Source organism: Podarcis tiliguerta (assembly GCF_965153285.1).
Source record: "Podarcis tiliguerta genome assembly, chromosome: 8".
NCBI lineage: Eukaryota > Metazoa > Chordata > Lepidosauria > Squamata > Lacertidae > Podarcis > Podarcis tiliguerta.
The window spans coordinates 58,689,363-58,709,605 of NC_139541.1; the positions used below are offsets into that span (position 1 = coordinate 58,689,363).

General features: G+C 42.1%; 1 protein-coding gene across 16 annotated transcripts in view; it reads left to right on the forward strand.

The window, feature by feature from the left end:
* The window catches only part of ZMYM4 (zinc finger MYM-type containing 4), a 58,211-nt gene that overhangs the window by 23,829 nt on the left and 14,139 nt on the right, over nt 1-20,243 (forward strand). For 8 of the 16 annotated variants that reach the window (XM_083453264.1, XM_083453262.1, XM_083453266.1 and 5 more), the window contains 19 exons: nt 1,478-1,595; nt 3,047-3,092; nt 4,623-5,144; nt 5,808-5,875; nt 6,364-6,534; nt 7,332-7,410; nt 8,122-8,374; nt 9,460-9,634; nt 10,652-10,864; nt 11,593-11,743; nt 11,860-11,975; nt 12,855-13,130; nt 14,171-14,321; nt 14,756-14,928; nt 15,625-15,814; nt 17,056-17,199; nt 17,411-17,448; nt 17,699-17,843; nt 18,940-19,061. In XM_083453264.1, the coding sequence (XP_083309390.1) occupies nt 4,646-5,144; nt 5,808-5,875; nt 6,364-6,534; nt 7,332-7,410; nt 8,122-8,374; nt 9,460-9,634; nt 10,652-10,864; nt 11,593-11,743; nt 11,860-11,975; nt 12,855-13,130; nt 14,171-14,321; nt 14,756-14,928; nt 15,625-15,814; nt 17,056-17,199; nt 17,411-17,448; nt 17,699-17,843; nt 18,940-19,061 (2,964 nt within the window). In that variant the 5' untranslated portion in view covers nt 1,478-1,595; nt 3,047-3,092; nt 4,623-4,645. The remainder of the gene's footprint in view (nt 1-1,477; nt 1,596-3,046; nt 3,093-4,622; nt 5,145-5,807; nt 5,876-6,363; nt 6,535-7,331; nt 7,411-8,121; nt 8,375-9,459; nt 9,635-10,651; nt 10,865-11,592; nt 11,744-11,859; nt 11,976-12,854; nt 13,131-14,170; nt 14,322-14,755; nt 14,929-15,624; nt 15,815-17,055; nt 17,200-17,410; nt 17,449-17,698; nt 17,844-18,939; nt 19,062-20,243) is intronic. The other 8 variants (XM_083453251.1, XM_083453254.1, XM_083453258.1 and 5 more) reach the window with 1 other exon arrangement.

A 20,243-nucleotide genomic window follows, 5' to 3' on the forward strand; every position in this document is an offset into this window, starting at 1 on the left:
ACTCATGTCATCATCATGCAGTGATTAAGGGTTTGGCAAAACATGATAACTTTGTCATCTGGTTTCTGTTTATAGGCTTTATTAATAAATATAATGCTGGCTATTGGTACCCAGTGACTCATGGTTTATGTTGGAATGGATATTTTATGTTCATCTCGTTTTGGTAGATGTCTCACAGTGTTACGTTTCAATACATCACACCCTTGTTGTAATTGTAAATCTGGCTGCTAAACCTCTGTTACCTGTTATACTGTTTACATTAAAACCAATAAAACTAAATACAAATACAAAAAAAGAATGTCCATATATGGCCTGCAGTTTTATCATGGTTTGTTTTCTGGCAACGAACCAGCATGAGAAACCATGGCTTGTTTAAACTATGGTTTAATGCTCTGTCTGAATCCACTGGTCTTGTTTAACTGTTGTTTGTTAGAACACCCCACCCCATATGCTTGCTAAGCTACAGACACATCAGCAGCTGGAAAACAAAGCAAGCTCTGGGGAAACAAGCCATAAATTGTTTACTTATCTGTGAGACATATTTCCTGAAGAAACCATGATTGGTTTCCCCAGCTATTGCTTAGCCTCGAATGTGAACTTAGCCATTGTAATGATGACCAATGATGCTGTATTGGATAGTATCATTTTTGGAAACACTCTGCAAAAAGAGCAGTCCTTTCTTTTGAACATTAACAAGTGGAGCCATAAGACAAGTGACTTCAGTATCTGATGTTTCTTCATCTGTGATTGAAGAATTAACAAAGTCTGTCAGACAGAGTGAAGATGAATGAGTATGTTTGGTTGTTGGATAGGTACATGAGGGTAGGTAAATTGACTTTGGAATACAAAGCAGAATCAGACCAGAGATTTGATTTTTGTGCAGACGTAAGAGAACAGGAGATAGTTTTTGTCTTATTAATAAATGATGATCCTTTTACTCAGTGTTAATGACAACTTTGAAGGAATGTGGTAAATTCAATCAAATGATATTAAGTAGAGACAAAAAATACACAGTTAAAAAAGCAGCAATAGATGCTTTACAGTCCTAGTATTTCACAATATAACTTTGAAAAAAAATGAATCAGAAATTAATGTTAATTGGAAGATGATGTTCCTAGAACTATAGATTTAGAGACTGTTCTCAAAGTGTACATAAATACCTATGTTATATTTCAGGAGAAATTGACACACTGGTAGAAGATAAGTTAACAGTGCTATGGGGGACACTGCAGGTTTGAAATATAAAAGCCAAAACATGAGAGTATATTCCCTGACCAGTATGACAGAGTATTTCCTGACTAATGGCATCTGTTAAAAGCAGACAGAGCAGAGAATAGTCAAATTTTAAAATACTAGAACACAAAATTATATGCAGGACTTAAGTTTTCATTAATGAGAGAAACACATGTTACGAGGAAACAGTTTCCTCTCACAATGTCATATTTTGATCATGTTGTGTACCAATTAATTTCCCTAGGCTCTAAAGCTTTTCTCGCTGTTCCACTGCTGTGCCTTGTGAAAATCTGATCTTACCCACTGAATTGAAGCTCGGTTAAGCAGAATCTCTTCAAATCTGATCAGATCCGATTCAGCGGGTAAGATTAATACAATCAAAATACGGCCAAGTGAAAGTGTGGTTAAACTTATTCTGTTATAATATTTTCTACTTTGCTTGTACAGATAGCTAGTTGTATCCATCACTTGTACATTTTACAGTGTGTTCTAGTTTGCTAACACTTGTATTGCTAACACTTATACTGCTGGTCTAACTTGATATTATCTATGAGACCCTGTGAGTGCCTTTTAGAGGGGAAAAAGCACTGGTCTACAAATCCACTGAAATGTGAATAATTAGGCCACTACATTCCTTACCTGTCAGTGTACCTCTTTGGGTAGATTATTTTCAAAAAATGCTTTGACATTTTTAATTACCAGAAACCATTGTTATGGCACTAGGAAGCACAGCTACAAGTACCGCATCATGTTAGTAACAGTACCATTCTCAACCCTACTATGTTAGAGGCAGCAGTGCAGGCAGGGTGGTGTTGCGTGCCTGGCTTCCCAATTCTGAGTTTCACTTCCGCTTACTGGGAGGATGAGGTGTGCATAGCTTGGTGTAGGTGCAACAACAGGAACAGCAGATTGGCTCCTTACTGAGCTCTCCTTGCCTTAACCCTCTCCCTCTTGGTAAACAGCAGTAGTGCTCAGCATTGGAAAGCCAGGTTTGTAACACTACTTTGCCTGCACCATACCATCAAACACAGCTGATCAGAGGAGAACCATCTCTCTGTTTAACTACTGTACTGTTAAACAGAGAAACCACCTCTCCTGTCAGCTACTGAAAGAAGCAAGAAACTGGCATTTGTCAACTACTAGGATTCCTCTAGTAATACACTAAGGTTCAGAAACTTCATTTGGAATCACAGGACCAGGTCAGTGTGGGTATTCTCTCTGGTCCCATTCTCCCCATTTGGATATAGGCCTGAAAAACCATAGGAAAATGTGCATAGAGAAATGTAAGCAAACAAAATTTGAGACAGCCCCGCATTGTTACCAATCACAGGGCATGGGGTGAGCCATCTGCAAACTTCCAATTTCTAAACTTAGTTGAGGGTGCACCAACATGAAATAGCATTATCTCTTAAACCACCAGGTTTTTTAAAAAAATCATTGGATTATCAACAGTTGCAAAATCTTTTCATGTTGTGAATGAATCTATTTTGTTTGGTTAATCCTTAATGGTCATTTTATGCCTTTCTGTATAAAATAAGAAAGTCTTGGTAGGAATAGGTATTCTGTTTCTTTAATTTGTGTAGAAGGCTGAATTGTAAGATAACTGCATTATAAAGTTGTGAGTTTTTGCACTGGGAATTTGGTAACTGGAAGAGGAAAATACTTTTCTCCTATCATGTATTTTTGTGTTTTTATATTGTAAACCACCCTGTGATTCTTGAATGAAGGAGCAGCATAGAAATTTAATAAATAGATAAATGAGAAATTATGTGAATAAGCCAGAATAATGATATATTTCCTTTTCTCTTTGCAGTATGAAGACAAAGCTGATGCAGTTTTTGGGAGTATAGCAGAAAAACGTAGGTGCTTCTTTTATTTGTTTATTTACAAAAGATTCCTTCCTCCTCAGAAACTCCTTTCTTTATGAGCTAAAAGTTTCTGTCCCTTTCTTAAAAGATGCCAGAATCCCAGTTCCAGATGGCTTAAGTCCAGTCATTAAGTGGTGGGGTTGTAAGTAACAAAAAATATTCCAGATCATTAACTAATAACCCAGTTTGGTAGCTACTACATGTATTCCAAAACTCTGATACTGACACTTTGCAAAACCATTGGGGGGGGTGCATTCTCCACCCATCTGCAGTATTTGTGGCAATTCCTGATAACCCCACAGAGAGCTCTAAAATTGCGGAACAGTGCAAATTAAGAGTAATGAGAACTAGGATGTCTGGTGAGTCAGTGTAAGTAGCTGTATATTGGGGGACACAAACACACACTGACCACATGTAGGCTAATAGTGTTTAAACTGGCTGTATGTACCAAAGAAAGCTATCTTAAGGTCTTGGCACAAAGCTTTCTATAATTGTCAAATAGTGTATAGCCTTAAAGGTGAAACGAGTGCCCCATTTTGGTTGTTATACTAGTTCATGGTCAAGTCTTAAGGGTGCATCATAAATCATGGTTTGACCCTGGCTTGTTTCAATGAACTCTAGTTTAGGTTAACTACAGTCTGTACTTTTTGGACATAACAGCAAATTGTTGGGGCAAGGGTGGGGAGGAAGACTGGAACCAGGAATTTTCTAGAATGGTAAGAACATTGTTAATTGTTTCTTCTTGGCATACTGGAACTTTGAGTCTTCCAAAGAAGTTGATCAGCAGTGTGCTCACGACAGATTAAGGACATTATTCCATCCCCTAAAGCAGGCATGTCCAAAGTCCGTTTTGGGGGCCTAATCTGGTCCACTGGTCGGTTTAATCCGGCCCCTGTGGCAGTTCATTTCCTGGGGTAAAATCCTAAGAAAAACCTCAACAACTTCAATCCTAAAAAAAGGATCCAAATTTTGGTTGGCCTTTGGTTGGCTCTGATGACCCTTCACTTCATCAAATCTGGCCCTCTTTGAAAAAAACTTGGACACCACTGCCCTACAGTGGTACCTCGGGTTACATACGCTTCAGGTTACATATGCTTCAGGTTACAGACTCCGCTAACCCAGAAATAGTACCTTGGGTTAAGAACTTTGCTTCAGGATGAGAACTGAAATTGTGTTCCGGCAGCGCAGCGACAGCAGGAGGCCCCATTAGCTAAAGTGGTGCTTCAGGTTAAGAACAGTTTCAGGTTAAGAACGGACCTCCGGAACGAATTAAGTACTTAGCCCGAGGTACCACTGTAAATACATTGGGGCACACATAAATATTTTATTTTATTAAGTCTCCTTCCCTCTTTCACATCCAGTCACAAGGTTGCAAAAAACAACTTTTGAAATACAAAACATCAGAATTACAAACTGTAATAGCCAGCTGAAAACCCAAAACAATATCCTCATTGTTATATTTGCTTCCATATTGTAAATATGTTGGTTTTGGAAAGCATCTTATTCTTCTTCCTTCTCCAGGTGGTGAGCTTGTACCTACAGAAATGTCTGAGAAAACTGTTCACAACCTAACCCCTGCCTTCGACAGCATACCGTACAGAATGCAGAATCGAACAGGGTCTACAAACTCTTTGTTGGTTGACAGTGATTACTTCTTGAACTCTGGGGATCTTACAGGGATTCCTATTGTTGGGAGTGACAATGAGGACGAGCAAACTTTTCCTGCAAAGGATAGCCTCCCTTCGCGCCCTGAGGATAGTCGGGGAGATATGAGGAGGGTTCGGGATCATGCAGTGGACAATGAGAAAGACACACAGATGCAAAATGTGATTCAGAAAGACCTCTCTTCCCCTTTTGACAAAGGGCCCTCTGTATTTAAGTCTGTTCGGAAAGATTTTAGCATAGGAAGAGATGATGCTAAAGATATTTTTTTGACAAAGGAGAAAGCCAGAGAAGGACCTTTTCAGGAGCATGACAAACGATTGGAAAAAATGCCGAAGGAAATGGATTCCAGATTGAAAAGCAGTTTCCTCGATAAATCAGGTAACACTTTGTTTGCTAAGGTTAAGCAGAGAGCAAACCTTAGGGTTTAGGTTAAACTTAATGAGTTTCTGTTTATTTCAGTGAAACATCTTCAAGGAAATTCCCAGTGGATTACACACCATGGGACAGATCTGTCTGCCACGCTTAATGGCACTCACTTTGCCTCATGGATGGCGGCATCTGGTTGACATAGTCAGTTCCATCAACTTTTGAAAAAACTGATCAACAGAATAGTACTGCAGTGGTGGGGACTTCTGGACTGCAGACTTAATTAGACCTGGCAAGGGTTCTAATTTGGCCCCTGAGTCCATTTCCCCCAAACCAAACTGACCAGTCTTACACCTGATGACATAATGTGGGGCAGCTAAGTATTTTGCTGCAAAGGATAATTTTTTTAAATAAATTAACATGTGCTCCCAATTGTTCCTTGACAAGTGGGGTTCACTGACAGTGCTGTTCAACTGATTGGTGCTGACAGTGAGTGAAGTTGTTGCATGATGTTGGTTGACTGCCCACCTGTGGGTGAAGTGGGTGAAGAAATCAGAAGATCAGGATCGGGCCTGCCAGCTGAATGCAGTTCCCCACCCTTCCTTGCTGCAGTAGTCCACAGGTTGATGTGAATTGTTTTCCAAAGGGATGCTAATTGAATATGTTTTTCCCTAGTTACTAATCAAGTGGATGAAACATTACGGACACAGTTGGCACCACAAACACCAGAAACTAACTTCAGGGTAAGTTGTGGGCCTTTATTTGATTGGCAAATCAAAGTGCATTTTTTTGGAATAGGAATATTGTAGAGATTTTGTTGTGCTGCTGTTGAACCCTCTGCTAATAGTTGGCTAAGCTGCCATAATGCGCACAGAACGGTGGAGATAGTTGAAGAGTCCTGGACTGTCATTCTCTGAGCTGCTCTGATCTTATATAGGGGCAAAGTAGAAGAGCCTAGGAAAGAGAGAAGCAGCAAGGGTCTAGGAAAGGAAAGGTAGGTGTAAGAGAGAAAAAGTGGACCAGGGAATGGGGGAGAGGAGTTTCTAGGTCAGGAAACATAGAAGATGGAAACATAGAAACTCAGGGTAACAAGAACAAGAGGAGAGGTCATGGGGAAAGCTGCTGGAGAAGAGAAAAACTGGGAAAGTGGACTGTAGCTAAATTCAGAGGTAAATGGGAAAGTTGTCTCCCAAATGTGTATGCTGCTGAAGTTACTGTTCTTGTGTGCTAGGAGTCTAGCTACCTGTTTGCTAATAAGGAATCCGTTGGTCAAGAGCTGGGGAATTCCTATGCACCAAATATTAGAATTAAGGAAGAGCCTTTGGACAATGACTACGATAAAGCTATTGCACCTCAGCAGGGGCTGCTGAACAAAATTAAGGATGAACCAGATAATACTGAGGTAAGATGGGACATAAACTGCCTAGCCTTGACCTGTCTCTCTGTGTTATAAGTGCAGCATTGGCTGCTGGGTTAAAGCTGTATGGTGAAGATATTGAGAGGTAGTAGGGATGGGGTTGCATCTCTGTTCTTAGCTCTTTGGATGCTTTTATAGCTGCCTTCAGAATAACTCTTTTCATGGAAAAGTGCAGTATCTTGGATGCATGTATAAGTGGGGCAGGGGCATGGAGGAAAGTAAAGTAGGGATGGAGTTTGGTGAGCCATTCCCATCAAACGTGGCGGACACCAGCACACTGCATAGGGAAAGTGATCTGTCATGGCATCCAACCCAATGGAGGATTATTTTATTATACATCACCTTGAGATGTTTATTTATTTTTATTTATTCATTTTAATTTCTATACAGCTTTACATTTTTAATAAAAATCTCAAAGCAGTTTATTAAATCAATAAAACAATAGCAGGACAATGTTCCTCCGGCCTCATGAGGAGCCTCTTTCTAGGACTGGTGAGTGTGGGCCCCGCCCCCCAGGCCAGGTGGAAAGTGCCTTGCAGGGAGCGGCCCTCACACTCACAGCCAGGCAATGTTCCTCCAGCCTCATGAGGAGCCTCTTCAGTAGGACTGGTGAGTCTGGGCCTTGCAGAAGGTGATTGTTTATTATTATTATTGTTAATTATTATTACTATTGTACTGGAGTTAGGGCACAATTATTTCAAATGTGTCCCAGGATTTACACGATAGATTGAGTACTGGTGATCACAGTGGCTGGAATTTTACCTGTAGCTGTTTTGTTTCAGGAATATGGCCAGCAGCCAAAAACTCAGGAAGGGGAACTGAAGATCAGTGCTGTGTTTTCAGTCAGTGGCAGCCCTCTTGGTAAGGAAAAGGGTTGCGCTTGCCCCTCCTGTTCTTCAGATGGCTATGCCATCCTTCAGCAATGCTTCCAGGGAGATTTACAAAAGCAAGATAAATAACAGAAATCAAAAGAGAACTTTTAAATAAATTATAGCATTAAAAAGCCTAGGGACATTTTAAAAGAGAAATTGTTTCATAATTTGTTAACAGCTGCCAGATTAGTGATAGCACAGACATGGAAATCTATTGAATCCTCTGCAGAAAAGGATTGGGTGCAGACAGTTTGGGATTTATTAATTATGAATACGTTGCTCAGCACAGAAAATCAGGACTCAGAAAGGGAGACAGAAAACTGATAATTTAATGGGGCATTGGTGGCCACTAATTTGACTTCTTCCTGTTCATAAGTCCGGTTTCCAAAGTAGTACATAACTATATACTAATTGCCTTGGAGGAAATGGCTTTCTGTATTTTGTTTGAGCAAATGGAGCAGAAGGGTAATAGTAGTGATATTTTTATTTTATATTAAAAGTCAGTAATACATTACAAAAAAAAATAGCAACATTGGCAAACTTCTCTGGGGAGGGACTTCTAAAAATGAGGCGCAACAACCAAGAAGCTCCCGCCGCCTCCAGTCGCCACCTGCTTCTCAGGTGGAGGTGGAGCACCTGGAGGAGAGCCTCTGAAGATGACCTCAATAGCAGCATATTTCTTCCCTCTCTTCTTGGTAAGCTCCACAGCTGACTTCCAATTTCCCACCTAACACACCATCCTCTGGCATGAACAAACTGCTTCCTTCAGTCCCGAGTACGGCTGTCCGGGTTTCCTGTTCAGGCTGTAAGAAGATCCTACAGAAGGGGCAAACAGCCTATCAGAGGAAAGGCTCCACTCAGCTCTTCTGCTCCACACTGTGCCTCACGGGATATACTGTACCAGCCACACGACCACCAGCTTCTTCCAAGAAAACCTGTTCCAGCTGCTCAAAGTAAGGGCTCTGAGGCTTTGAAATGTGCTACAAATCATTCTGAATCGTTTGTGGGGAGTTTAGAAGGCGTTGTGTCAAGTACATGTTATCCCACACTTCTCTTTGCTGCAGAAAGTCCACTTTGGGCGGGTGGGGTGGGGGTGGGGGAGAGGTTTGTTGCATAAGAGCATCAATTCAGTTTTGTAACTTGGATTTGCTGGTATGTAATTGAATTCCACCCCAAAGGTAGTGACAGTCTGGAAGCACTCATGTACTCAAGTCAAGGAAAATAAAATGCTTGCAAAGCAGACTTTTGACACTGATGATCAGCAGAAGGAATGGAAAAAATCTTAGCCTGTTTTGCTTTTTATTTTTTGTGAAAGGGGAAAGAAACATAGCACTAATATTATTATTTTGTAAACAGCCCAGGGAATGTAATTTGAATGGATGCAGGTAGCGCTGTGGTCTAAACCACTGAGCCTCTTGGGCTTCCTGATCAGAAGGTCAGTGGCTTGAACTTGCATGATGGTTGTGAGCTCCTGTTGTTCTGTGCCAGCTTCTGTCAACCTAGCAGTTCAAAAGCACACCAGTTCAAGTAGATAAATAGGTACCGCTGCGGCTGGAAGGTAAAAGGCGTTTCCATGCACTCTGGTTTCCGTTACGAAGCAGTTTATTCCTGCTGGCCACATGACCTGGAAAGCTGTTTGTGGACAAATGCCGGCTCCCTTGGCCTGAAGCAAGATGAGCGCCACACCCCATAGTCGCCTTTGACTGGACTTAACCATCTTTTATATATATATTGATAAATTTTGAAGACATGTTCTGGTTGTAGGAGTGTTGATAGAGATCTTGTACATCCCTGGAAGTACCCATGAAGTAACTGAAGTTTGCCCTGGGTTTACTTCAGTGATTCAGATGCAGTCAGGCCAGGTCACACTCATTGGTACCAGTTGCTCCATTTGTAAAGTGGAACATGCTAGCTAGACAGATCACAACCACTATGCTGACCATTGGTGTTGTAGAGAACCTCACTGGTCTGTGGAGGGTGTAAATTTGTGGTTGTGAAAGTTGAACACCTGATTTATTCCTCTTTCAAAACTGTCTAGGGAAATTCTGAATCCAAAGGATGTGATTACCGCTCAGTTTGACAACACTAACTCCAGCAAGGACTTCTGCAGCCAGTCGTGTCTATCCATGTACGAGCTGAAAAGGAAGCCTGTCGTCACCATTCACACAAACAGTATTTCCACCAAGTGCAGCATGTGCCAGAAGAATGCAGTGGTAACTGAAACCGCAAACCCTTTTTCTAAATGTTTGGTTGGTCAGGATGCCAGGTGATTAGTGAATCAGCTTTGGGTGCGGGCAAAGCCACATTCAGTGCTCGCTCAGCCATGAAGCTCTGCATATTGCTTTCATCAAATCACTAGCTTGTCTAACTTCATTGGTTGGTTTCCAAGTTGCAAATTATAAAGAGCACTTTGTACATCGGCACTAGTGAGGGTGAGGGCAGTTATAGCCACCATGCAATAGAATCCAGTTCCAAAGAAGAGTCCTATTTTCTGAAGTTTTGGAGTTTGCTGTCACCACTATGCAGATGGCATTCTCCTCTTATCACTTGCATCTTGAACCAAGGAGGCCATTGAATTTCTGAACCAGTGTCTGGAATCAGTAATGGGTTAGGATGTGACCAAGCAAGCTAGGATGGGGAACGCTGTGCTACAGTCTACTTCTTGGATATAGTATTGCTTCCCACTCTCACCCCCAAGTTTCTACTGCATCATTCCAGTGGAATTCTCCTGAATCACTGAAATTCTTTGCCTTTGTGGTTCAGAAAAGCAAAAATGGGTTTGCTCGGTTGCTTAATTTTTAATCAGAATTCACGATGAAACAAAACTTGTAGCAAGTCCGACAAGTTACTTCATTTGGGGATCTTAGAATATTGATGTTAATTTTCATGACAAATAGTCTGATGCCTATCGTAAGTATGATTCACTCACAATGCCTAGTATTTCTCTTGTGAACCACCCTGAGATCTATGGATGGAGGGTAGTATACAAATTAAGTAAGTAAATTGTAAGAAAATTCAAAATTTGCAAGATGCAAAGTTTACTTGCCTGGATTGCCAGTTTTTAAACACTTCTGTAAGTCTATCTTGTTTAATTAAAAAAAAATCAAAAGGGGTTGGTAGGTGGGAGGGGGGAAATGCTGTAATTCACTAGATTTTTTAAAATGCATAATTATTTTAAAAGAAAGCAAGCCTTGGAATACTCCCATGTAATGGTTTTTTTGCTCTCTCAGATTCGGCATGAAGTGAATTACCAGAATGTTGTGCACAAACTCTGCAGTGACGCCTGCTTCTCCAAGTTCCGCTCAGCAAACAACTTGACCATGAACTGCTGTGAGAACTGTGGGGGTTACTGTTACAGTGCCTCAGGCCAGTGCCACATGCTTCAGATCGAGGGGCAGTCCAAAAAGTTTTGCAGTTCAACATGTGTCACTGCATACAAACAGGTCTGTGCATGGTTTCTTTGGTTCCTGGTGTGTGTTGCTGTTACTGGTTTAAATCATTATTTTAATGCACACTAGGCTTGTGTGGAGCCTCAACCCTACAGCTAATAATATGAAACTTGTTTATAGTTGTGTCTGTGGAGAGCAGCCAGATAGGGGAGGTGAGGGAGTGCTTTTAACATAAAGGCCAGAATTCTACTTTCCTTCTATTGAGATAAGGGGAAAATTTGAGAGAACCTGTAGTGGGCAGGAAAGGGGAGCTTACCACCAGTTGTTTTTATTTCTCCGGGCCAGATGGGTATTGGCCATGCTGCACAGGTGAACAGCTCTGGGTATAAGGGAGAGAATTTTGCACTCTAAACCTGCTGCAGGATCATCCCCTCACAAAGTGACTTTCCTGGGAAAGTCTTAGAAACCTGGAAACCTGAGTCTTAGTCATGTAGTTCAGCCCCTTGAAGCAAATTGGGGGCTGTTCTTGTTTCCTATTGTAAAAGATACTGTTGCAAGTCTGTGACTCTTTGGTATCTTTGACTCCTTTTTGGAAACGATTTGAAGATGTTTTACATATAGTGAGTGGTGTGTAAATTGACTTAATAAATAAATACTAAGCTCACTTCTGTTTTGTGTATGTGACGCACCTATTTCTTTCACCTGCAAGTGAGCTATGTGGGCAAGTGAACTGTTTCAGCTCTCAGAAGGGGGGAAAAAACCTGTTGTTCCTTTTTCTACAGAAGTCAGCAAAAATCACTCCCTGCGCACTGTGTAAATCTCTGAGATCTTCAGCTGAGATGATTGAAAGCACAAATAATGTGGGGAAAACAGAGCTCTTTTGTTCTGTGAACTGCTTGTCAGCACACAGAGTTAAAATGGTCACATCTTCAGGTAAATGTTGTGTTGTCCTTTTCATATATACATTTTCTGAAATCAAGAGACCTTAAAGCACATAAAATTTCTTAAATTATTATTTTTCTGTTATTATTTGTTTTTCTCTCTGGCAGGTGTCCAGGTTCAGTGTAACAGCTGTAAGACCTCAGCCATCCCTCAGTATCACCTCGCTATGTCAGATGGCAGCATACGCAATTTTTGCAGCTATAGCTGCGTGGTGGCTTTTCAGGTATGTCCTGTTTTCCAGTTTACTCAATTGGCTTGTCAGATGTGCTAGTCTCATTCCCCTTCCTGGACTTGTGGCCATTGCCAATCTTTCCTTGGGCATACTCTCTCTCCTTTTGACCACTAGCTTCTCCATTGCTATGTTTCATCTTGATAAGAATGCTAATACACTTAATAGACATAGCGCAGAGATGTGTCAGTTAAATTATAATAATCATAATAATTAATAATATAATATTTAACGTAAGAATTGCTTGCTATGAAGGATCTTGAAGTGGTTTCATAATATGCACACCTGCACACACACACACACACAGTAAGTTCTCAACTTGCACATATTTAACTTGTTTGTTAAATGCTTGGCATTAAAAAAAATTAGGAAGGAGGTGGGCATCTGGGGAAAAAACAATTGCATATATAAAAACAATTTCAAATCCAACACGGATTCCAGCTAGGAGAAAACGTCTCTACTTTGAAGACTTGTTGAAAATGGAAAAAACTTCAACAGGTACCAAAAAGACAGTGGAGATGGTATAACACTGGTATAACCTCTCTGATATAACACAGACTTCTGTGACTTCATTTGTTCTCCATGATTCTCTTTTATGAGATCAGTTTCCCAAGAATTAAGAATTCTGTTTTCCACAGATGGAGAACAATTAAAAGGAAATAAAAGCATGGAGACGGCATAGGTTGGCTGTGGGGCAGGGAATTGGGGTGGTGGGGTGTACCTCCAGAGATTAGCAGGCTGCTATTGCAATCCTTATTAAAATTGCTAGCTCCTTCTGGAATTTTGAAAAGGTGATCCTATGCTAGGAACCCCTCAAACTTAGCAGAAAATCCTGTTGATGTAAGGTTTTTCCATCCCCTGTTGCTTTAACAGAACTTGTTCAACAAGCCTGCGGGAATGAACTCGTCAGTGGTGCCCTTGTCACAGGGCCAAGTGATTGTCAGTATCCCCTCAGGAGCCACGGTTTCAGCAGCGGGCAGCACTACCTCCACGGTTTCCCCCAGCTCAGTCAGCAGCTCGGCCGCAGCTGGTCTCCAGAGACTCGCCGCTCAGTCCCAGCAAGTTACCTTTGCCCGCACTGTCGTCAAACTCAAGTGTCAACACTGTAGCCGCCTGTTTGCAACCAAGCCTGAACTGCTCGATTACAGGGTAATTGGCACCTGCCAGTTGTTGTTGTTCACAGACCTCTTGAAGCCGGACACGTGGGTGCTCTAATTGTGGACCAGATGCCCAGTGACAGGCAAAGCTGTGTGTATTCCATGCTTAATAATAAGTTTTAAAATACACTGCGCCAAGGAAAGCTGACATTTGTATACAAAATGCAAAGTGGGCTGATTGCACTGTATCCCCTTTTGTATAATTTTTCGACGATTCTTTTTTGGGGCAAATTGATTCAGCCATGTCTTTGAGTTCTGAGATTTCAGCAGACATTGGCCACACACTTTTGAGCATATCTTTACCTCCACAAGATGTAGGAAGTTGTTATTTTTCTTATATGAAACTAGATTTTCTGCATTTTTTGAATTTACGTTCACTACCAGCATTGGCACTAGATCTCAGGGAACTCTTGGCACATTTTGATACTCCTCCTGTCCCCCACTTTTGAAAAAATGGGCTTTAAATGACAGCAGCAGCAGCAGTAGCAGCTTCTCTATCACCAAGGTAGCCAAGAGAACGCCCATGCCTCAACCATAGTCACTAGAAAGATTTTTTAAATGTAGATTTTTTAATAAATAAATAAATTTAAGCCTTTGTAGTTGCTTTGACAAACTGCAGTGATGACAGAGGCAGTGCCTGGCATTAAGATGCTGGCCCTGAGAGTGCTAGGCTCTGAAAAGAAGACCCCCTTGGTTCTTAGAGCCCAGAAAAGGCAGAGTCATAGTGGTCACCAGCCAGGTTTCATGGCAGATGGACAGCAGGTTGGGCCAATGAGGGACTCTTCTGAATTTGTGGGCCTCAGCCAGGGCCCAGCTTGACTGGCCACTGGTGCCAGGCCCGCTCACTATTCTACTCTAGGCTTTTCTCGCACTTCTGTGGGATGGTGGCTTTTTACTCAGCCCCGATTTGCATTTAATGGAAGTGGGCAAATTTGCATTCCCACTGAAGAAGGATGAGGTGGCATGTCCTCTCCCGAATCAGGCAGGCATTGGAGGATTCAGTTTGACCAAAGTATTCTTGCTTAATTGCAGGGCAAAATGTTCCAGTTCTGTGGCAAGACCTGCTGCGATGAGTATAAGAAGATAAATTGTGTCATGTCGATGTGTGAATACTGCAAGATTGAGAAGATTATCAAAGAGACTGTGCGATTCTCAGGCATTGACAAGTCATTCTGTAGTGAGGGTAAGAAGGGACAGATCTGGATTGTGTATTTCAAACTTCAGTCCCAAGGCATTTTGTTCCAAGACCTTGGAGCTTCCTATTGCCACAGGAACAGGGCTCTATAGAGGATTTAGCAATCCTCAATCCCAAAATGTGAATTTGAGGTTACATTTTGACAAGGGTTGTAAAACCACATGGTTTGGGATCTAAATTTATCCAATTCATTGAGGAGCTAGTCTGTTAAATTACAAGGGCAAAATAACTTGTTGCTTATTTTTAAGTCAATATGTCACAAAGTAGTGTTTAGGCAGTAGTCATATGTTACTGCTTGTGGCTGCTTTGTTCACAAGGGATGTTTGTGCTGCCTGTTATTTGTGTATATTGTCCTACTTTGAGAACTGGAGTGGGGGCGGGGATCTTAATTGATTGCTGTTTGTTCTCTTGTGCTGTTCCAGGCTGCAAGCTGCTGTATAAGCACGACTTAGCCAAACGTTGGGGGAACCACTGTAAGATGTGCAGCTACTGTTTGCAGACATCTCCCAAGCTGGTTCAGAATCATTTTGGGGGCAAGGTGGAGGAGTTCTGTTCAGAAGACTGCATGTCAAAATTCACAGTTTTGTTTTATCAGGTAAGCTGCTCTGGAGTTCAAACATGTCTTAAAAATTAAAATTCTAGATAGACAGCAAGTCTCTTGTGTGAGATCTGTTGTACAGATGTACTGAGTTTGGATGTGGGGTTTCAGAGCTTGCTTCAGCCTTAATGGTGGGCCTCAAAGCAATCTTCAGTTCTTTAATTCCTTACATAAGCTGTTTAACCTCCGCATGAAGCTTCCGAGTGGAGTTATCCAAAGTTCTGGAGTACATTGTCAGCAATATGCTGGTGACACAAAAGCCCTACTCCTTTACATCTGCAGGGATGGCAGTGGATGTGCTGGACCGATGCTCTTGCCTTGGTAATGGACTGTATAATAGCCAACAAACTGAAGCTCATTCCAGATAAGATTGCAGCACTGTTAGTGGGTGGTTTCCTAGAGTGGATGGATGGGAGGCTGCCTTCTCTTGATGGGGCTACGATCCCTCTGAAGGAGTGGGTATGTAGCTTGAGGGTACTTTTGGATCCTTTGCTGTCACTTGAGGCTTAGGTGACCTCAGTGGCATGGAGGCCATATATTATTTGTGTCAGCAGGATTGTTCACAGGATGCAAACAAACTACAATAAGAAAGTCATTTGAGAAAAGCAGTCAGACATGTATGAACAATATTTTTTTTTTACTTTTTAAAAATAACAATATGCACATTGTACTCTCTTTTTCTCTTCTTTGTAGATGTCCAAATGTGACAGCTGCAAAAGGCAGGGCAAACTTGGCGAGTCCTTGAAATGGCGAGGGGAAATTAAGCATTTTTGCAACTTGCTTTGCATTTTGATGTTTTGCAATCAGCAGTGTGCATCAGATCCACCGCCACCTCCACCTCCTCCACCGCCACCACCCCCACCCCCACCTCAAAACAATACAGGTAAAAGAAGGCCTGCTGCTATTATGGATGCCAGGGAAGCTGTAGGGACATCAGCTACAGGCAAATCCCATATCAATGAGTGTAGCATGCCCGGGGGTGCTTCCTTTGTGTTTCTTTCAACTGAACAGCAGACTGGACATGAATCTAGCTGGACTAGGCTGGTGGTAGGAACAGATTGCAACCAATACTCCTTCAGTGAAGGAGAATCCATCACCTCCCAAGGGAGGCTTTTCCACTGTTGAACAGCTTTTACTGTCAGAAAGTTCTTCCTGATGTTTAGTTGGTGTCTCCTTTCTTGTAACTTAAAACCATCGGTTTGGGTCCTAGCCTCTGGAGCAGGAGAAAACAATCTTGCTCCATCTTCTATTTGACAGCCCTTTATATATGTGAAGGTGGCTATCATCTCTCATCTCAGTCCCCTCTTTACCAGGCTAAACATGCCCAATTCCCTTAACCATTCCTTATAAAGCTTGGTTTCCAGACCTTTGATCATCTTGGTCACCCTTCTCTGCACATGTTCCAGCTTGTCCATATCCTTCTTAAATTGTGGTTCCCAGAACTGGACACAGTACTCCAGGTGTGGTCTAAAAAGCAGGACTATTACTTCACTTGATTGGGACAGTATGCTATTTCTAGGCAGGTGTGTGTAGGATTGCAACCATAAAGGTATTTTGTATTCTTCTGAACAAAAAGGAGACTCACATCCTGGGTAAAATCATCCAGTCCTGGCATAAAGTCATATCTGCTCAAAGTTCCTTTTTCCCCAACTCAAGTCACTATTTTAGTTTTCAAAGCTATAAAGATAACAGGGTTTGCCCGATAAACATTTTAATTGACTTTTCACTCAGAAATGGAGCCCACAAGGAAATGTGCTTAGCAGGCTGCCATTAATTCCAGATAAAAGGTGTTTAACTATCACTACGTCTACAATTTATTTAACAGTCTATTGTGTGTTATTTTGTAACCAGACAATACATGCTAATTAAAAAAAAAGCTTAAGTTTGCACAGTGATATGGTTCAAATAGGTCTAAATTGGGAAGGTCACTGACAATTAGCAGCAATGAGATTTCATTTCTATGTTCATTGCCAGTATGATAGAGTGGGTATAGTTAAGGGGTGCAAATGTACGTATGACCTAACTGCTGCATCTGCAGAGAAATAGAGTGATTGACATATAAATATTGTCTACTTGTCCCGTTCACATTACACTACTTCAACTCATTCTGCTTCCTCTACCTAGCAAATCTTTCCATGGCACCAACGTCCTCGGTGGGGCCCCCTCCATCTCTCAGGAAGGATTCTACTCCAGTTATAGCAAACGTGGTGTCCCTGGCCAGTGCTCCTGCTGCCCAGCCCACAGCCAATTCCAATAATGTTTTGCAAGGTAAGGCAGCGATAAATACACTTCCTGGTGTGTGTCTCTCTCACACCTACACATCTATGCAAATTTACATTTTGTTGTTGTGGAAAGCAACAAGCATGGCCCTAAGAAAGTTGCTTAATGCCCCCTTTTTGTAATCCCCAGAAACTAGAACTAGTCATGATATTCTGAAGAGCGGCAAACAAATTTCCTGCTTTCCCTCCCCCTTTAACAGGTGCAGTTCCTACTGTGACAGCAAAAATTATTGGAGATGTAAGTTTTTCAAGAAAATTTCTGGGACATCTAGTAAAGTATTTATTTATATATTACACCCACACCCACACACTCACTGCTCAAAGTCTTTGGGCACTTTTGCATTGTATGTAGGGGGGGAGGTGTAGAGGCAGTGGAAGTGAAAGAAGTGGCGGCTTAGTGGGCTGGTAACTAGGACTAGCTGATCTTAGCATGACATTTACGAAAGGCAGCAAAGAGTTATTGTATCTCATTTTCTGCCCTGAACCAGGCAAGTACTCAGACGGATGCTTTGAAGCTTCCTCCTTCCCAGCCTCCCCGACTTCTCAAGAACAAAGCCTTACTGTGCAAGCCTATAACACAGACCAAGGCCACCTCTTGCAAGCCTCATACGCAACACAAGGAATGCCAGACAGGTATGTGATACAGAAATGGCATGTGCAGTTGTTCTGAGAGGGAGACAGAGAGATGTGAATGTAAAAACTTGTGTAAGCACTTCTTGTTGTGACCAGCTAAAATATCACGAAGTAGTGAGCAAGTAGGGGAGCGTATTGGATGCAGCTGTGGAAGATGAAAAAGTTCCATTCAGCAATGGTTTTAAATAACAGACCTTCAATACCATATTCAGTGTATAGTACCCAGGGGAGTATTTCTGTTCAAGGCATTAGTCAGCCTAGAACTGGAGCCTTCTTTTGCACTAAAGGTTCCAGGGAGAAAGAAGCAATGATATATTTCCCTTTGGAAATGTAAAAACTAGTAGTTATTTGGATTTCTCTCAGTGGATTCTCTGAATTTCTACCAGTGCAATATGCTGGAACTTTGCAAGCGAGAAAGCAGAAGTTAAGAGAAACATCATGGTCCTTACATTAGGAAAGTAGTATCTTAATTTTAGAGGCCTAATTAGTTGGCATTGGCCAGTGCGTGGAGGGCATATCTTCCTCTATAGGCAAAGACCCACCATTAGTGGTAAATGGTCTTCTGTATCCCATGTATGCATTTCTTATGTATGATACAACCATCTCCTGTATGTGTGAATAAGCGTAGTAGAGGACAGGGCAGCCCCAGCAATCAAACTCGTAATGAATTTTGACTCACATCTTCCCCCTTTGTTTATGGCAACCCATGAACAAGTGAAAATTCCAGCACAGAATCAAGCTGGCTTTCAGCCTTGGCCAACTTAGTACCCTCTAGATGTTTTGAACTACAACTTGCATTACAACCATGCTGCCTTGGACTGATAGGAGTTATAGTCCAAAATGTCTGATGGACACTAGGTTGATAAAGGCTGGTCTGGTCATCTGCTGCGTTCCCTGGCTTGGAATAATCACGTAAGAATGGCATGGACAGAAGAGTCCCAGAGAACATATGTGGATGCATCCACATAGAAAGGGGTGGTGTGTTAGGAGCAGCAGTTGTGGTTAGCAAAGAAAAGTTAACAGCTTGTTGAGAGAGATGAATGAACAGCTGGCTTCTCTTCTCCAAGGATCATGCCTTTTATTTTTAACATAACAGAAGAAGAAGAAGAAGTTCCACCCAAAATAATCATGGTGCCTGTTCCTGTACCAGTGTTTGTGCCAGTTCCTCTCCACCTCTTCACCCAATACACACCAGTTCCACTGGGAATGCCAATACCCGTAAGTGATGTGTTTGGCACCTTGGCTTTCGGACAGTGGCTTTGAAAGTTGAGCTCATTGGGTCAGCTTGTGGCCAGCCTGGACAATGCCGAATGTCTCAGCATGAGTGTCTGTGGTGGGGCTGAAGTAAGCCCCACATCCAGTGCAAATCAGTTCATTGCACTCGTGATCTTGGGAGAGCTCAGTGGGAGAGACACCTACCTGAAAGCTTGGAAAGCTACTGCCAGTCAGTGTAGACAATAGAGGACAAATGGTCTTGACTCAGTATTAGGCAGCTTCCTAATCTAACACCAAAAGCATCATTTGTGTTAAGTGATGCTATGTACTCCAGCAAAAGAGTATCAGAATTGTCTTGCTGGATCAGGCCAGGGTTTCCATAGTTGAAGGAATCCCAGTAACCAAGAGGCACTAAGAGGTCCTCTGGAAATTGGTGAGTGGTTTGTTGGTGCACTGTGAATTACCTTCTGCCCACCTTTTCTTTAGGGGCCTGAGAGGTGGAAAATAAACCATGGCCTCCATCTAGTAGTGATCATGGGATAGGCCTTGCTTACACCCAGTTAGTGGCTGGCTCTTAACTGAAGCCAACAGTTTAAAAAGGTTTACCTTTGCTTGATAACCCATCAGAGACAGGATTCTCTTGAGATGGCAAGGACCTTGTTTGAGGAGGCGCAAGATAATAATAATAATAATAATAATAATAATAATAATAATAATAATAATAATAATAATTTATTATTTATACCCCGCCCATCTGGCTGGGTTTCCCCAGCCACTCTGGGCGGCTTCCAAAAGAATATTAAAATACTGTGATACATCAAACATTAAAAGCTTCCCTAAACAGGGCTGCCTTCAGATGTCTTCTATAAGTCTGGTAGTTGTTGTTCTCTTTGACATCTGGTGGGAGGGCGTTCCACAGGGAGGGCGCCACTACCGAGAAGGCCCTCTGCCTGGTTCCCTGTAACTTGGCTTCTCGCAGTGAGGGAACCGCCAGAAGGCCCTCGGTGCTGGACCTCAGTGTCCGGGTAGAGCGATGGGGGTGGAGACGCTCCTTCAGGTATACTGGACCGAGGCCGTTTAGGGCTTTAAAGGTCAGCACCAACACTTTGAATTGTGCTCGGAAACGTACTGGGAGCCAATGTAGGTCTTTCAAGACCGGTGTTATATGGTCTCGGCGGCTGCTCC